General features: G+C 33.9%; 2 protein-coding genes across 2 annotated transcripts; one reads left to right on the top strand and one right to left on the bottom strand.

Moving 5' to 3' along the window:
- Window positions 1-3451: 3451 nt before the first annotated feature.
- Window positions 3452-5176, bottom strand: LOC131067907 (cytochrome P450 71AU50-like). Its single transcript, XM_058003070.2, has 2 exons — window positions 4247-5176; window positions 3452-4158 (listed from the first exon to the last, which is right to left on the bottom strand). The coding sequence occupies exons 1-2, from the start codon at window positions 4322-4324 to the stop codon at window positions 3547-3549; spliced, it is 690 nt and encodes a 229-aa protein (XP_057859053.2). The 5' UTR covers window positions 4325-5176; the 3' UTR covers window positions 3452-3546.
- Window positions 4908-9922, top strand: LOC131067883 (cytochrome P450 71AU50-like). Its single transcript, XM_058003050.2, has 2 exons — window positions 4908-4988; window positions 9410-9922. Exons 1-2 carry the CDS (start codon window positions 4908-4910, stop codon window positions 9920-9922), a joined length of 594 nt encoding a protein of 197 aa, XP_057859033.2.
- Window positions 9923-16410: the final 6488 nt, after the last annotated feature.

The raw sequence follows: 16410 nt of genomic DNA, 5'->3' as shown, positions 1-16410 counted from the left end.
AGAGTTATTTATTTAGAGTGAACAATTTAATTAAATGTAAATTTAATTAAAAGTAGATAGAAGGGATTTACTTAAATGAAATAATTTATTTAATTAAATGATGTGAAAGGCTTAAGTGAATTTAAATAAATAAATTGAATAATTTATTTAATCAAATAGAGGAATGTGGATGATTTAATTAAATTAGATTTAACTAAATAGAGGAATGAGAATAAAATGAACATTAAATATTCATTTAGGAATGTGATTATTTTTATACGTCTACAACTACTTATTAAATGTCTTCATTATAGAAAACATAGCCTCTAATAGATTTATTTCCAGGTCCAAACAATCAAACTTAACTTCTTTAATCAACCTTAATCTCCTAACGGAGTGCCACAATTTGTCATTTTCCAACCATGGTGGAGTGTGGCCTCTTTTTAACTCAAGTATAGACATTTGTGATATGAATCCACCCATATATTAATCATTGTATACAAATATTTGCTAAAGTTAGAAAGGTTGATCACATCCCTAATTAAATTTAGAAACTCATATATCACCCTATTTTACAGTCCAAACCCAACCATCATTGCTAGCCCTAAATCATGCACCAATGAGGGAGACATGACTTGCATCATGAAATCTGATCTCTCCTTCAATTCTTCCTTTTATTAATGAATCTGTATGCAACCAGATCATTTTTTGTTGTCTTTTGTTTCATTTTAGAACAATTTTGTTGTTTTATATCATCACACTAGCTAGTATATGTCATTCTTTTTTTTGAAGAACATTTCTCTACATTGATTATCTTTGTGTCCATAATCCTATTTATATGCTAAATTTTAAATAGGCAATGATTGTATTGACTAGGGCTCTATTGTTTTAGCATCAAAAGCATTTTAATGCATATTTATGGAATGAACAAGATTTCAATGCTAAAAAGACAAATTTGTCATGTAGCTTCATTATCTTGGACTAGTTACAATGAATTTAAGCAATAGTAGAGGTGCATCAAAAAAATTGTTTGAATAATTTAGTTTTAAAATTTGAAATTGGTGAAATTGTGAAATCATTGCATTTTCGAATGTAATGGTGTTCAGGAAGTGCAAACCCTTGATTTATGTTATTATTTTTAGATGTTGTATCCACAATATTGAATGGATTAGATTTTTTTACATGAAATATTCAAATGGTTATAGTTGTTAGTGTTAATTAATAGTGTCAATTTGAATGAATCATTTGTTTGATGAAAAAGTTTCACACTTTTCCATTTTATATCTAAACGGTTGTGGTTGTTAGTTTTAATTAGCAATATATCTTTCATCACAATTGATCTTATGTCAGTTAAATATTGTTTCTATATCTACTATTGGCTCACTTGAAAGAACAATGTTGGTGCTTTTAAGCTTCTAAGAAAGATGCTCCCATCCATGTTGCATCTCTTCTAGTTCTAGGACCTTTTGTTGACTATTTTCTGAATGATAGTAACTTGTTTAGACATCAATTTCCAGTTGGTACTATTATGAGTACATTGTTAACTAGTGTAAATGCTTTGATATAGTACTACAATTTAGCAAATTTATCTTGAAAATTTTAAATTAATTACATAAATTTTAAATTTATGTAGTTCTTTATATCTCTTTCCTTCACTCTCGCATTTTTTTGCAATCTCACCACCTCTAGATTGGAAGCTACTCAATAGTTTCATTTCAGGTTTTGGTCCTCATGAAAATCATGTGTTCTTATATTGGGTTGGATCCCTTTTTATTCTATAGTGACAACCTATAATGGGAATGTTCATGGCTATCCTTGGGATGATTATGTACAACTTGGCAGTTGAGAAACAAGTTATTACAAATAATTCATCCTTGATGTATATGAAAGAAAATATCCTTTAGGAGGAGGATGCAAGTCTTCTCAAAAGTGGGTTTGAAAAATAGATACCAAAAGATTTATCTTGATTCTCTTTTAATATCATTCCTTGTGTTTTCATCTTGTGTACATTTCTAATTTTTCAATTTCAGACACTATACTTTCCTAGTTCTTTTATTTTGAGCCTGATATCTTGTATATAATAGTTCATTTTACTCTTTGAATTTTGTTAGTGCACAACTATTGGTTTCCATTTAGCACAACATTGGTTAGACATATAGGTAAATAATATTATGCACTGTTTGTGTTACATCTTTGAAACTTCATATGTAATATGTTAGAGATATTGCAATAGTCTATTGAACAAGTTATGATATGTTGTAGATGTATAGAAAAGGTCAGAACATTGCAATTATCTGAATGCCAACTCCAAGCCTTAAAGTTTACTTCTTTTAAGTGTGTCTAATATGTCTGTAATGGCTTTTAGTTTCCACCAATCACCGTTTTCTAGGATTCTGTTGAATCTCATTCTTATGTTGCTTTTAGTCTAGTACAATTTTCATTTATGCAAAATAAGTCTACTATTTTTGGCAAAAGGCAAGGACTCTAAGTACATCATAGCTCTTGTTGAAGGATGAAACCACTACTCATGGTCTTGCATATGCTTTAGACAACCAACAAAATTTCACTAGCATATATAACCAATCACAAAGCTTCAACATGGATGCTATCTTAAATTTCAAGATTGGTAACCACTAAAGTATGAGTTTTGAATAAGGTTATTGATTGTAGTTGCATATGCCATAGAAACAATAGTATACATAGTTATTGTATATCTTTTTTTATATTTCTAAATCACCAATCAACATAATGGGTTGGTAGTCAACACTAGAAACCCTTTCATGCTAATCCCACTAGTAAAAGGAGTATTAGTTTGGTCATATTATTAGATATCAATTCCTTTATGTTGTTAATTTATATCATCAACATAGACAATTGTAGATGTAGTACAAAAATGAATAATATAAACAAAATATGGCTAAAACATAGTTCCTTGGTAGCATTATACCTTATAATAGAAAATGTCATTCACAATTGGTTTCAATATAATCTATTGATGTCCAGAACTCTCAAATTCCAAAAAGAAATGAAAAAAAACATTCTCTATTTTGTTTTTGATTATATTAAGTGGGGAAGGGCCTTAGCCCATTACAATTCCAAATCAAAAAACATCCAAAAGACTTGGAAAGCAAGCTCACAAAACAATACTAAACGAAAAAAATTAATAAACAGTACTTATAAGAAATAATTAAATTCAAATTGAATAACTTATATAGAACCTACTAAAAACCAAGCCATGCTACCCATATAGCACCTTTAACGAAGAAAGGTAGAATAATAACTCTTTAAAATTTAACTTACCTCTATGTTGTGCCTACCTCTATTACCTTTATATTACACAACAACAACAACAACAACAACAACAACAACAACAACAACAATAATAATAATAATAATAAAATTGAAGCTCAGAATTCTGATATTATTAATCATGTAAAATTAATAGGTACTTTTACATGTTTATTCTCTTTATATATCATAATTTTTTTTCAAAAATCTCTTCACGTGACTGAAAACTAGCACTTCACTATATAAACCTAAGAATAACACCTATCACAGAGTACATGCTTAAGTAGGATATTGAGAGGTGAGCCTCCATTTAGGGCAGGCAAACAGTGGATTTTTTCTGGGAACAGTTATTCCAAACTGTTCCTCCACATCCACCTCGCCCTCCACAGTCCAATCAAAACAATGAATCAACTGAGCGAGTGCCAATTCACTAATAGAAAGACCCATGGAAATCCCAGGGCATCCTCTTCTTCCTGTTCCGAACGGCAGCAAATCAAAGTCCTGACCTTTCACATCCTTGTTACTACCCATGAAGCGCTCGGGCTTAAACTGATGAGCATCTACCCAAACGTTTTCATCCCTTCCAATCGTCCACACATTCACAAACAGCCTCGTCTTTGGTGGAATGAAATATCCTTCAACGCTGCACCCTTCCATGGACTCGTGCGGAACGAGCAGCGGAACTGGCGGGTGAAGTCGAAGAGTTTCCTTCACCACGCATCGCAAGTACTCGAAGCTTATGACGTCACTCTCCTTTACTCTGCGCTCTCTGCTCACTGCTGATTCAATCTCCTGCTGCGCTCGTGCCAGCGTTGCAGGATTCCTCAGCAATTCACTCATCGCCCACTCTATCAATGTCACCGATGTTTCCATTCCTGCGTTTAACATATCCTGCACATACACAATTATAGACATTTCCTTCGACAATAGCTAAAAGCAGAGCAGTGAAATCCAAGACGGCCTTGATTCTCAAACTTACCATAATCATGACTTTGATGTCGACCCGTGAGATTGTGTGGCCCTCCGTCTCGGCCATGCTGAGCATCACGTCTACCATGTCTTTAACGCGGTCTCCTTACTCGGGGTTTGTTTCTCCCGATCTACGATCAATGTGAACGGCCTTCATGCGATGACGGAGTCCTTGCAAATCCGTCGAATGCTTTGTGAACGGCCTTCATGCGACGACGGAGTCCTTGCAAGTCGATCCAGTCGAGAGAAGGAATATATTCGCCAATTGGAAATACACCGGCCACAGCAAACATCTCTTCAACCATTTTTTTGAAGCCATGCGCTCCATTCAAGTCGTTGTCGGAATACGTCCTGCTGGCAACATTCTGCAGACAACATTTTGAGTAAGGGAGGAGATTCTCTTCTTTACATCCACAAACTGCGCTCCGTGGCCGCTTTCCTGCCAGATGGAGGCGATCATGGCAGACACTTCTTCCTCTGTCACAAATCTGAAGGAATCGTTTCTGCTCACTGTGAGCAGCTCCACTGTCATCAGCTTTCTCATCTGCCTCCACGACGCTCCATAGGGCCCAAAAGCGACGTCTTTATGATCATAGGCTACGTATCTCCCGTGTGTACTGTATGGTCTGTTTGCAAAGGCCAAATCATGCGTTTTGAGAAATTCTTTCGCCATGGCAGGAGAAGACACCACAATAGTAGGGATGGAGCCCAAACGGAGAAACATAATGGAGCCATATTTCTTTGCCAGCGTTGTGAGAGATTGATGAGGAAGGTTTCCCAAGAGATGGAGGCTTCCTATAACAGGCCATGGACGTGGTCCTGGAGGCTTGCTGACATCCCTCCTCAGTTTAAAGAAGAAGAAGAAGAGGAAAATCCCAAATCCTATGGCGAGGGAGCAAGTGAGGGATTCCATACTATTACAGAATGGAAACCTGGAATCTTGCAATGAATGGAAACCTACACAGAACCCCCTCTAATATACACCCGCAGATTGAATTTCTGTAAAATAACAGAACATAGTGTCACACATGTCGTGTCAATTTGTTTGTTTGACAATGTTTTCAGCAACTTTTATGGGTTGGCAATGAAAAAGACACGTACCAAGAAAGTCAAGCTCCCGCTAGAGTTACGTTATATGAATTTCTTTACAAAATACTTTTGTACGAGCGTTCACCAGGAAAATTGTGACACGTTGTGGAAGTTGGAATGGGAAAGGATATGGTTTATTTAGGGAAGTTCATGATGTTCAATAATCATTTTATAAAAACTAACATAAATAGAAAAAGTCATTTTAACATGTGGAAGAAAATCATGATATGTTTGTGAAAGTTGAAATTGAAAAGGATATGGTTTACTTATAGTTCATGATATCCAATAATCATCTTACGCAAACTAACATAAATAGAAAAAAATGTCTTCACACCAAAATTGTGACACATTTGTGGAAGTTGGAATGGAAAAGGACATGGTTGACTTATAATTCATGATACTCGATAATCATCTTACGTAAACTAACATAAATAGAAAAACTCATCTTAACAATCATCTTATTCAAACTATATAACATTATTGTCAAGCACATGTTTGAAAAAAATCCTAGATTTTGGGATTTGATTGTACAATTTTTTTTGGCCATCTATTTTATTTCAAGTCAATATGTTTACTAGAATTTAAAAGATAAACGATGTTGAAAAATATTTAATAGTCATATCCATAAATCTATGCACAATGATATCATGGATTGTGGAAAATTCATGTTGATTTTTTAATAGTGTTTGAAAACCTTTTTAATTATAGTTAATTTGTTTATTTGATTAGTACTTGTATAGTAAGTATATGATTTTTATATAGCAATAATATTTTTATTTGAAGAAGTTGATCAAAATTGTGAGCACGAACATTAGAGTGATTGAAAAAAGAAAATAGATTGCCTATGAGAAACGATTCATACAAGTAGTTGCGAATATGAGTCAACCACTTAAACTTAATGAAATGCACTAGTTCAATTACAATATATTGAACAAAATACCATAGTTTCCTAAAAATTGCCAACACTAGCCAAACTCAAAAGAATTTCTCTTTTATTAAAATGTGAAAGGCAACATGGATTGTGAATGCATTGGTCTTGAATGTAGCAACACCAATTGGAACAACCATAATAAAACCCTTGGTGTTAAAAATGGTTTTATTATTTAGCCTCTCATATTTTACCTGTTAAAAACAACATTGTAAATGCAACATCATACATTTTTTTTTTTTATGAACATAGTCTTGTGAATTGTTAATGCAAATGACAATCAGATAAGAGTCTTTGCCTAATGTGATGCATATTTAGCCTCTCAAATATAATTTTTTATGCTTGTTAACTTTTGTAAAAATTTGAATTTCAATTGCAATGGATTTGTTATTCCCTATGATGATGTTCATTTATGCCAATCTATTTCCTATACTACATTGACCATCTTTGTGCTACATTTTCATTTCATTACACGACCTTTTCAATAGTTCTGTTGCACACACACACACACACACACACACACACACACACACACACACACAAGTTATATATTTAGTTTTAGGGTAAAATTGAAAACACAACTATTAGATTATATTTACTAGTAAATATTATCATTTTAACCTAGAAAGATAGATCTTGTAACATGTCAAAGGTAGTACCAACAAAAGAATTACAAAAGAATTCAATTTGGTACCATCCCTCCTCAGCTTATATAGGAAGCAATAGAAGAACAAAATCCAAGTCCAATAGTCATATCCTCATTGAGGGATTCCATTCCATGAGAGATGGGAAAGCTGCAATATTGTAATCAATGGAAAAAAATATACAAACTTATAATATACAAGAGCAGATTTACTATGGCTTGCCACAACACAAGTGACATAGTCAATAATTAGCCGATACACTATATTTAGGTGGGGGCAACCCCACCAGAATGTTGTCTCATGTCCATAAAATTCGATGAAGTTTGCCAAAAAATGTAGCTATATCCTTTAGCAGATGATTGTCAGAATCTTTAAGTTGTTGGAAAAAGGTGTATTGTGCATAGAATTATTCTAATGTTTCGATTCAAATAGTTCAATCCATTAGTTCTGTGAATTTTTTTAGGACAGGATTGTAGTAAAAATTATTACAGATGTTTGCTTCATTCAATTCTTAGCCAACCATGGTTCATGCTCTCTTGTGTGTGATTTTTCATTTTTCTTATAAACCTAAAAAATTAGAATTACAATAGTGAAATGACATAACAATGTAAAATATATTCCATCGTGATCATGTAAACATGTTAATAGGAAATGGTAGGTAAAAAATCCTAATATTTTGACAAAATCATGACCAAGAAAGAAGGTAGAAAATAATGCCCACTCACACTTTTGACAAAAACACTAACCTCTCATGGTAAAAAATTCCAATTGGCTAACCTAGAGACCATCTGAAGCTCTAACCGATGCAATGATTGCGTAATGTTAAAATCCAATTAGATAAATTATTCACCTCCCTACAAATTAGATATTACAGAACAATTATTTATTTAAAAAAAGTCAACTCAAAATTTTATTATAAAGATAAATATCTAAGTTTGAAGGAAGACTTAGAAGTTATACTTGACCCATGAGTTGTTTTCTCCATAAATATCCATATAATACCTTGCTTCCAATCTTGGTAGATTCAAGAACCATATATACTCATGATTAAATCTAATTTGCGCATGAAAACATTTTGTTAGGTTTTAAATTAAACCAATCCACTTTCTATGCATAGCCATTCTTATATTAAGACTTTCAAGAAACAAAATAAACTACTACCTCTTGTAGAAGATTGACATTGAAAATATTAGTCTTCTCTAATACTTGATTTAAGTACATGGTTGAAATTATGGATGTTTAATGAGCAACGTAAATCACAAACATTTACTTTTAGTCTAAAGGGTTTGGCCTTTGTGGAAAGGAATTATGGATGTTTAATGAGCATTTCTTTTCTTTGGATTTTTTTCTTTCTTATTTTTTTATCGAGATCATATGTTCAATAATTATTTTATTAAATTCTTTATAATTTTTTAATTATTTATTTTGCATCATACTTTAATATTTTGAAATTGTTTATGATTTTTTTTTTCAATAAAAGTGGATTATTCCACTAAACTTTTTTATTAATATTTTTTATTTTTTACATAAGATTCAAAGAGCATACTAGAGGAAAGAACCCTGGAAAGAAAACCTCCGGTCACAGCTCATGAAATAAACCTATAGTATCTAACAGATCGGTTTATACATCCCGCCCAAAACCACATACAAAATGTAGTCACAACACATATAATAATAGTTTTACATAGAGCCCTTATGGAAATTTGCAAACCCCTCGGATAATTTTCAAATGTAGACTCCACAGCTACTATCAATGGAAGAAGACATAATTTTCCAAAACCCTGTGCCAAATCCCATGAGCCAAAAACCTACCTGCCAAAAAAGAAAGTACCAAAAAACCTTTGGAAAAACACTATTGTATCAAATACCATGAGATTGAACTCTCCTCCAACCAACAAACATGAATACTTGAAATGAAAAGGGAAAGCGGGAATAATTGCCATCATAAAATTTTACATCAACATTACTCAAGAAAATCACATAACTATTGCTGTAAACCTTCCGATACCCTAAAAGGAATTTCCTCAAAACCCACCTCTCACTAATTAGCATTGCTATCAAAATTGTTTATGATTTTTATACGAACAATTAATTATAATTTCTCTACTTTTATTCTTAATTTCATTATATAAAATATACATGATATTGTATCATTTTTTCCAGAAATAAACCTAGAACATCATAATAGATCAATTCCCTTTTTCTTTTAGAAAATAGATGCATTCAATTATAAATATTCTACCACATTTATAATTTATAAATTATTATCGTCATATTCGTTGCACCTCATCCAGCTGAAAACCACTAGACTACTTATATTACGTCATCTAGGTGTTGACCTTCATGCCTGTGATATTTATCTTGAGGACACCCTAAACCTTATTATTAAGATGCCTGTGATGGTTATCTTGAGGACACCCTAAACGCGGGAATGGAAACATAGGTGACATCGTTAGAGTGGGCGATGAGTGAATTGCTAAGGAATCCTACAACGCTGGCATGAGCACAACAGGAGATTGAATCAACAGTGAGCAGCGAGCGCAGAGTAAACGAGAGTGATGTCATAAGCTTCGACTACTTGCGATGCGTGGTGAAGGAAACTCTTCGACTTCACGCGCCAGTTCCGCTGCTCGCTCCCCACGAGTCGATGGAAGTGTGCAGCGTTGAAGGATATTTCATTCCACCAAAGATGAGGTTGTTTGTGAATGTGTGGGCAATTGGAAGGGATGAAAACGTTTGGAAAGATGCTCATCAGTTTAAGCCCGAGCAGTTCATGGGCATTAATAAGGATGTGAGAGGTCAGGACTTCGATTTCCTGCCCTTTGGAGCAGGAAGAAGAGGATGCCCTGGGATTTCCATGGGTCTTTCTATTAGTGAGTTGGCATTCGTTCAGCTGATTCATTGTTTTGATTGGACTGTGGAGGGCGAGGTGGATGTGACGGAAGAATTTGGAATAACTGCTCCCAGAAAAAATCCACTGTTTGCCTGCCCTAAATGGAAGCTCACCTCTGAATATCCTAGTTAAGCATGTATTCTGTGATAGGAGTTTTTCCTAGGTTTATAAACTGAAGTGCTAGTTTTTCAGTCACATGAAGAGGTTTTTGAATAAAATTTATGATATAAAAATGGACTGGACATGTTCAGTATATATATATATATATTAATTTATAATTAACAATATGTGACCAGATGTTAAAAAATTATTCAATGGAGAGCGATGTTTTTTATGAGTGTTAAAGGCCATCACAAATAAAGTTGCCAACAAAATAGCACAAAACATAGATAAAATCGTCCAAGCTTGAGAAGTTTTACCTAGTCAAGTAGCTGGAATTTATCTGTTCACAAATGTCATTTGTTAATTTTAAAATTAATCTTTTATTTCTTTAACTCAAATTTAAATTCAAACATAAAGTAAGTTTTAGATTCAGGTAAGATATGAAAGTTTTTGTTTAACTCTTGATGTTGCATTTAATAACATAGATTGTTTTATATCATCAATAAATATATAGATTTCTTGAATATTAGACTTATCATTTACTACTTGCATACATTATTATATTACACAAGCATATTAGAAATCATCTTACATATTTGATAACACATTTAGTTATATAAATCATTTACAATAATAAACCATTTACATTTAGTTTAATAAATCATTTACAATTGGTGCAGTTTCAGAACAATTTCATAGCCCTTTTTCTTCTTTAAACCCTTTCATCTTGCAAGCATAGATTGACTGGTGGTATAAACTATGGTTTTACACTATAATGCAGAGTGCACTGATGAGAGGCAAGTTTGTGGAGCATACCTTCTAGTCAGTATCATCACAGGCACACCACATCCTTGTACTGGGAAGGAGCTCTCCTTATTCCCTTTGGGAATCACCTACTTTTTAGGTTCTTCCTCGGATGGTTAATGCCTCTGAGGTAATGGCTGCCAAGATATGCTTATTCTAACTCAAAGGGGCTCAAAAGCTATCAAGTTTGTTCATGAAACATTTAAGACTTATCCTCTATGGATGCGCCCTCTTCGCCTTCTAAAGAGGAGGATGGGTATATTGCTGGACTGTGAGCTTGTATATGAAAAAACATGAAACCTGGAGATTCGCAAGCAGCTCAGATGTGGACAGGCATTGGGATCAAGATGCCTATTTCTGTTTATCCTTTGTTTTTTAATTTTACAAATGGTATCAGAGCGTCAAAAAAGATGGTAGGCATGAGACTGTGTGATCCGCTTGAAGGTGTTTGCTAGGAATATGTGATCGAAGGAAGTTCCAAGAGTATTTGATGCTTGAAAAGATTTAGAGAATCGCTAAAGATAAAGAGGAATCGCTATGTGCAGATCATTGCTAACCATTGAAACTCAAAGTTGTAGTAGACAAAGAAGGAAATTGCTAAGGAGGAATCAAAGATATGTAGCTGAGAGAAGGCAATTTGTAGACAGGCCAAACAAGTTTTAAAAAATTGCAGAAAAAAATGAAGGTGCGCGAATCGCAATCAAGTACAGGTGCAAGTTGTGATGTTACTGCCTACAAAGCATTTTGTACAAGGAGCTGCCTATGAGGATCAAAGATCTTATAAGAAAAAGAAATCGCAGCTGTTAAAGAATTTTTTGATTGTCGTGGGAGCTTACACAATTGAAGAGACTGCAGAGGCTTCACAACTAATAGGCGGTTAATTTTTTTGTCTCTCCCCGATAAAAGCCAATGATCACATGAAGATAATTATAGTTGGAAGTTATCGTCCGATGGCAAGTGTATTCTTTTCCTTCTCAACCTCGTAAGCTGGTAGCTTTTTATTATTGAAGCAGACAATACCAGGACATTAGGCGACAAGTTTAGGGACTATGAATTTTAATAAATTTCTTTGATTATGACCAGCATTCTGTTTTGTGGGGCGTGAACATGAAGTTCATGTATTTGTAGCATTCATTTTGATGTTCAGAGAACAGATCGTCTGTTGTAATTTTCTTGACTAGAAAATAGCTCAAGTGGCGTTCAATTATTTGTATGTGCATACCAACAAAAATTTGCATTGGTTATGAAGGACTAGTAGGAAGCCGATTGAATTGGCAAGTCGCATTTGTGGGAGAGGCAATTCTCATGCTTCCATCTGGGGAACTTCCTTCACCATCGAGTTTTTGATAGTCTATTCTATTGGCGGTACATTGAATGGTCATATTGGATTTTCAACTCTTTGTTAAGAATTCGGATAGATCTTGAGATCTTGAACAGTTTCCAATCCTACACTTTATCTCTGCATGAAACATAGCGCTAAAGGCCCACCAAGACTTTCACTTCTATTGTTGTTACGAGTTTGTATTACCTACCACCCATTTTGTTGACATGGATGGATTGTCGAAATCATAAGAAGAAGAATTTGTTCGAGCTAGCCTCGAGATCATGAATCCATCTGAAATAGGAGGATACCGTGCATACAAAATTGAGTAGGATTCAAAACTCATAAATATCTTCTGTTTGGGCTAGCAGATCATGTGATGCCTTGTCTCATCAAAAGGGTTAAAGAAAATTGACGGCCGATGTCGACGCCTACGTAGATATCTTTCTAGATGTAGTATCATAAACAAAACTTTCTAGATGTACGATTCCACCCATGGTAAAAATTCTTGCTTTAGTAGAAGGAAGATTTCGGCTAGATACCATAGAGTTATTTGAATTTAGGGGAAGTAATATTGGAGTCATATAAGTTATTAATTTCATTTTAGTTAGTCTCTAACGTATTCTTTTGAATTCTTATGATAGTTTTTAGATTTAAGTTAATTTTAATAGTTTCATTTGATAAAATCAATTGTAAATAGATGTATTATCGTTTGTATGTGACCTCCTTTTTGAGGTGGTGGAAGATATATTCTTTCCTCACAGCTATGAAATGAGCCTCAAAAGACAAATTTGCTAACTAAGTAGCAAACTAAGTAGATGTTAGAGGCACAAGAGGTTGAAGGACATTCAACGACCTCTCATCAATCACTAGCGATGGGATCATGAACATGCAATAGTGACAAAACTATTTGTGTCAAAACAACTAAAGCCAAGACCGGTTTTCAGGTATCAGCGACAACCATCTATATCATTTGTGATTAGAGTTTCAATGATCTATAATGGTGGCTACACACATGACAATGAGGTCTTGGTGCTCAAGTTTTTTATGTAAGTGATTGGATGTGCTTTTCCCCAATCATTATTATTGATTGTTTTTGAATGGATGTGTTTGTCCCCATTCACAAGATGATGTAAGTGATTGGATGTTTTTGTCTCCAGTCACTATTGTCGGATGTTTGTGATTGGATGTGTTTGTCTTCATTCACAAGATAGTGTAAGTGTTTGAAAATGTTTGTTCCTAGTCACATAAGTTTATGATTATGATTGGATTTGTGTATACCCAATCATAATTGTTGTGAGCAGATGTGTGTGTCCCTATTCATAACCTTAATGTTGGATAGATTTGTTTGTCCCTATCCAAATTTGATGTACGACCTTAGATAAATGTGTTAGTTTCAATCCATGGTTCCATGGGTAGATGTGTTTGTCCCTATCCTCGAATGAAGGTATACTAAGCATCATGAGGCTAGTTCCACTATTGCTTGTCATGAGTAGATGTGTATGTCCCTACTCATATGATGAACTACTGAGTGTGGTCATCAAGTATTATGATGTATTTTCTCCCCATGTTCACATTAAGGGGGGTGATGGGAATTAGTGTTCACATAGGTATTTAGGTTAGCTATAAAGTTGTTTACAAATAATTTTATATTATTGTTTTTGATTAAGGTAAAAAGAGGTTTTGAGGGGACCCAAAACCCCTTACAAGAGAGAACTAGGGATTGGAACCCACCAGATAAGGCTACCCAAACAGATAGACATAAAACACCAACAACCCTGACCAACACAAGAAAAATGATAGCAAGATGCTATCCCAAATACAAGCACCTTGAACTAGGGGAACAAGGGTTTTAGCTAGCTCCCTCAACCAAAAAAGAACAAACAAGACATTTCTTCTTCCCTTTATGGGAACTAAGGGTCATATCAAAAGCAGTCGCAAATTTAGATTTTTTCCTTTTCACCGATATCTACCCTTCTTCCACCTTCAAAGCGGAATCCATCCAAGAAGTTGGGTGCAAAGGACCCAAGAAAGAGTCATCCAAGCCCAAAGGATCAACATCCAAAGAGCCAGCAGTGTCAATTTCCTCCTTGTCAACAACGAGAAGGACAACCTCATCTGAAGAAACACCAACCTATGATCCATAAGCCCCAGTAGCCACCATAGTCCGTGAAGAATCAGAGCCACCCTCCCTAAAGGAAGCCACCTTGTTTGGTAGAGGAGCCACAATAGTAGTTGGGCTAGCTTGAGCAATCACCTGGGAGAAATTTCGTTGTGAAGAATTCTTCACCACGACATAATTTTGATCTAAAGAAACTTTATATTATTGTTACTATGGTTTTCTAGATAATATATATCATTAGTTGTATGAGAGATTATAGGTGGGTGAGTTTTTAGAACAACTCGAATAATTAGGGAGTGGTTCCTATAATCTAGGAGATCAAACCCCTATATATGTGATGTACTTGTTTGAAAATAGGGACACATTATTTGGTATTAAAATTATTTGCAACTTCATTTGTCTCAGACCATTTTTCTATTAGCAAACATGTTCAAAAGGTTGTATAATTCTAAGTGTTTGCAGTGATAAAATAAAGTTTGAATGTTCTAGTCAAGCATTTGATGACTGCTTGCATTGACAATTTGAAGTGTCATTGGTCTTCTTTAGAGAAAGGAAGGGAAATCCATGTGATCTCCCAAGGAGAGAAATGTGTTGGATGAAAGTGTTGCATAGTGAGTTGCAAGGGTTTTAGACTTTGCCACATTGAGTTATCTTGTACTAACAAGGTCACATCTAGTTGCAAAGATCCAGTTTTTGAGATCATATTGTGAGTCTAAGCATCAATAGAAATTATGTTGAAAATTGATACTTTGATGAGTTTGAGGGAAAATGCATTTCTAGTGTAGCTTCTAGTTTTCCATTCATTGCATGCTATAGTTTAGTACCCGCAATGCTCAGTACTATTTTTAGTACTTAGTTTAAGCATAGATTGAATAATTTAATTTATAGAGTTTTCTAGGTAATTGGATAGTTAAATTTAATCAAGGTGATGTTAACTAAAAATCAATGTACCATTGAACATAGTTTATGCATGGCAAGGATTAATTGAGGGATTTACATATAGATTTGTTTTTAGTTTGCAATCTCTATATAATTGTTGCTCATACTTGTGTAATTGAGATAGAATAGTTTTGTGATGTAGAGAAAACACCTCATTATTGAGATGCATGAATAAATACAATAATTGGGACTATTAAATATGATTTTTTGTTTAACTATTTGCTACAACATTCCGTGTTTATTTTCTTATCCTCTATTTATTTCCCTATTTCTATTTATCCTCCATTTTTAAATTTTACAATTTTAATATTATTTCAAGCTCTCCAATTTTTATCATGGCATTAGAACCATTTGCTAGAACAGTATCATAAAAAATATGAGAGCAAAAATATTTATATTGATCATGTTGGTTGAGAGCTAGTAATTTGCATTGCGAGAATAGATTTTTGTGAAAGAATATTTAAGTTTCTGACAATGTTTATTGCTGGAACCAAAAAGCTAATCACAGAAAGGTGATCTTTGTCAAAAGAAGAGATCTGTACGTAGCACAAGCTAAAAATTGTCTATGTTACAAGAAATATGTATGAGATTTAGCCCATTCATCTAAAAATTTGACTTAAAAGCTTATGTGGAGTGGTCAAACGGGCTTCTGATCACATGCATAACTGGAATGTTGTGGATAAGGGTCACTTATCCCTAGATTTGTCTCTTTAGTTAGATCAGTTAGTGGATCTTGATAGGATGGTTTGATGACCTTGTTTTGTTTTTCTTCTACTTTGAATAAATTTTGACCCCTCTTTTATTCATAAAAAGTGTTGAAAAATTGTTGCTTGACAATTGTTATTTGTTTCATAAGATGCATTTATTGTTTAGAGTGTATACTGTTGTCTGAAGATTGTTCAAGGATTCCGATAGTGTTGTTAACTTTTCCAAGGACTCTATTTTGAGAATTGGTGGATTGACGCTTGTATTTTATGGATGCTCCATGGGGATGTGCCACAATTAGCACTTTATTTATTATCAATCTCTGAAGTCACATAGGAATTACAACTTTCTAAAAGCAAGCATTCCACTTCTTTAAAGAAGAGTTCTATTGTAAGGTTGGAGAGAAACCACATATTAAGCAACATATTAAGTTTAGAGAATTTCAGTTAATTCTAAGTATTTAACACTTTTAAATCTAGAAATCGAATTTTATTGTGTGACTTAAACATTGCATTAGACAGGGGTTCATAATTGTTCATTAAAAACGATCCACCCTATATAATTATAGTTTCAGTTGAAACCGGATTTCAATAGTGGTGAATTGGATTTCAAAGAGAAAGAGCTACC

This window comes from Cryptomeria japonica, chromosome 6, assembly GCF_030272615.1.
Source record: "Cryptomeria japonica chromosome 6, Sugi_1.0, whole genome shotgun sequence".
NCBI classification, from domain to species: domain Eukaryota; kingdom Viridiplantae; phylum Streptophyta; class Pinopsida; order Cupressales; family Cupressaceae; genus Cryptomeria; species Cryptomeria japonica.
Note: the sequence above shows the minus strand (reverse complement) of the source record. Positions and strands in the feature narration are given on the sequence as shown.

Bases quoted from the DNA above. Each gene is read 5' to 3' on its own strand.
- LOC131067883 (XM_058003050.2), top strand. From the start codon at position 4,908: ATGGCAGGAGAAGACACCACAATAGTAGGGATGGAGCCCAAACGGAGA. The intron at 4,989-9,409 runs GTGAGAGATTGA...TGAGCACAACAG, and splicing joins CATATTTCTTTGCCAGCGTT to GAGATTGAATCAACAGTGAG.
- LOC131067907 (XM_058003070.2), bottom strand. From the start codon at position 4,324: ATGGTAGACGTGATGCTCAGCATGGCCGAGACGGAGGGCCACACAATC. The intron at 4,159-4,246 runs GTAAGTTTGAGA...GTGTATGTGCAG, and splicing joins ACATCAAAGTCATGATTATG to GATATGTTAAACGCAGGAAT.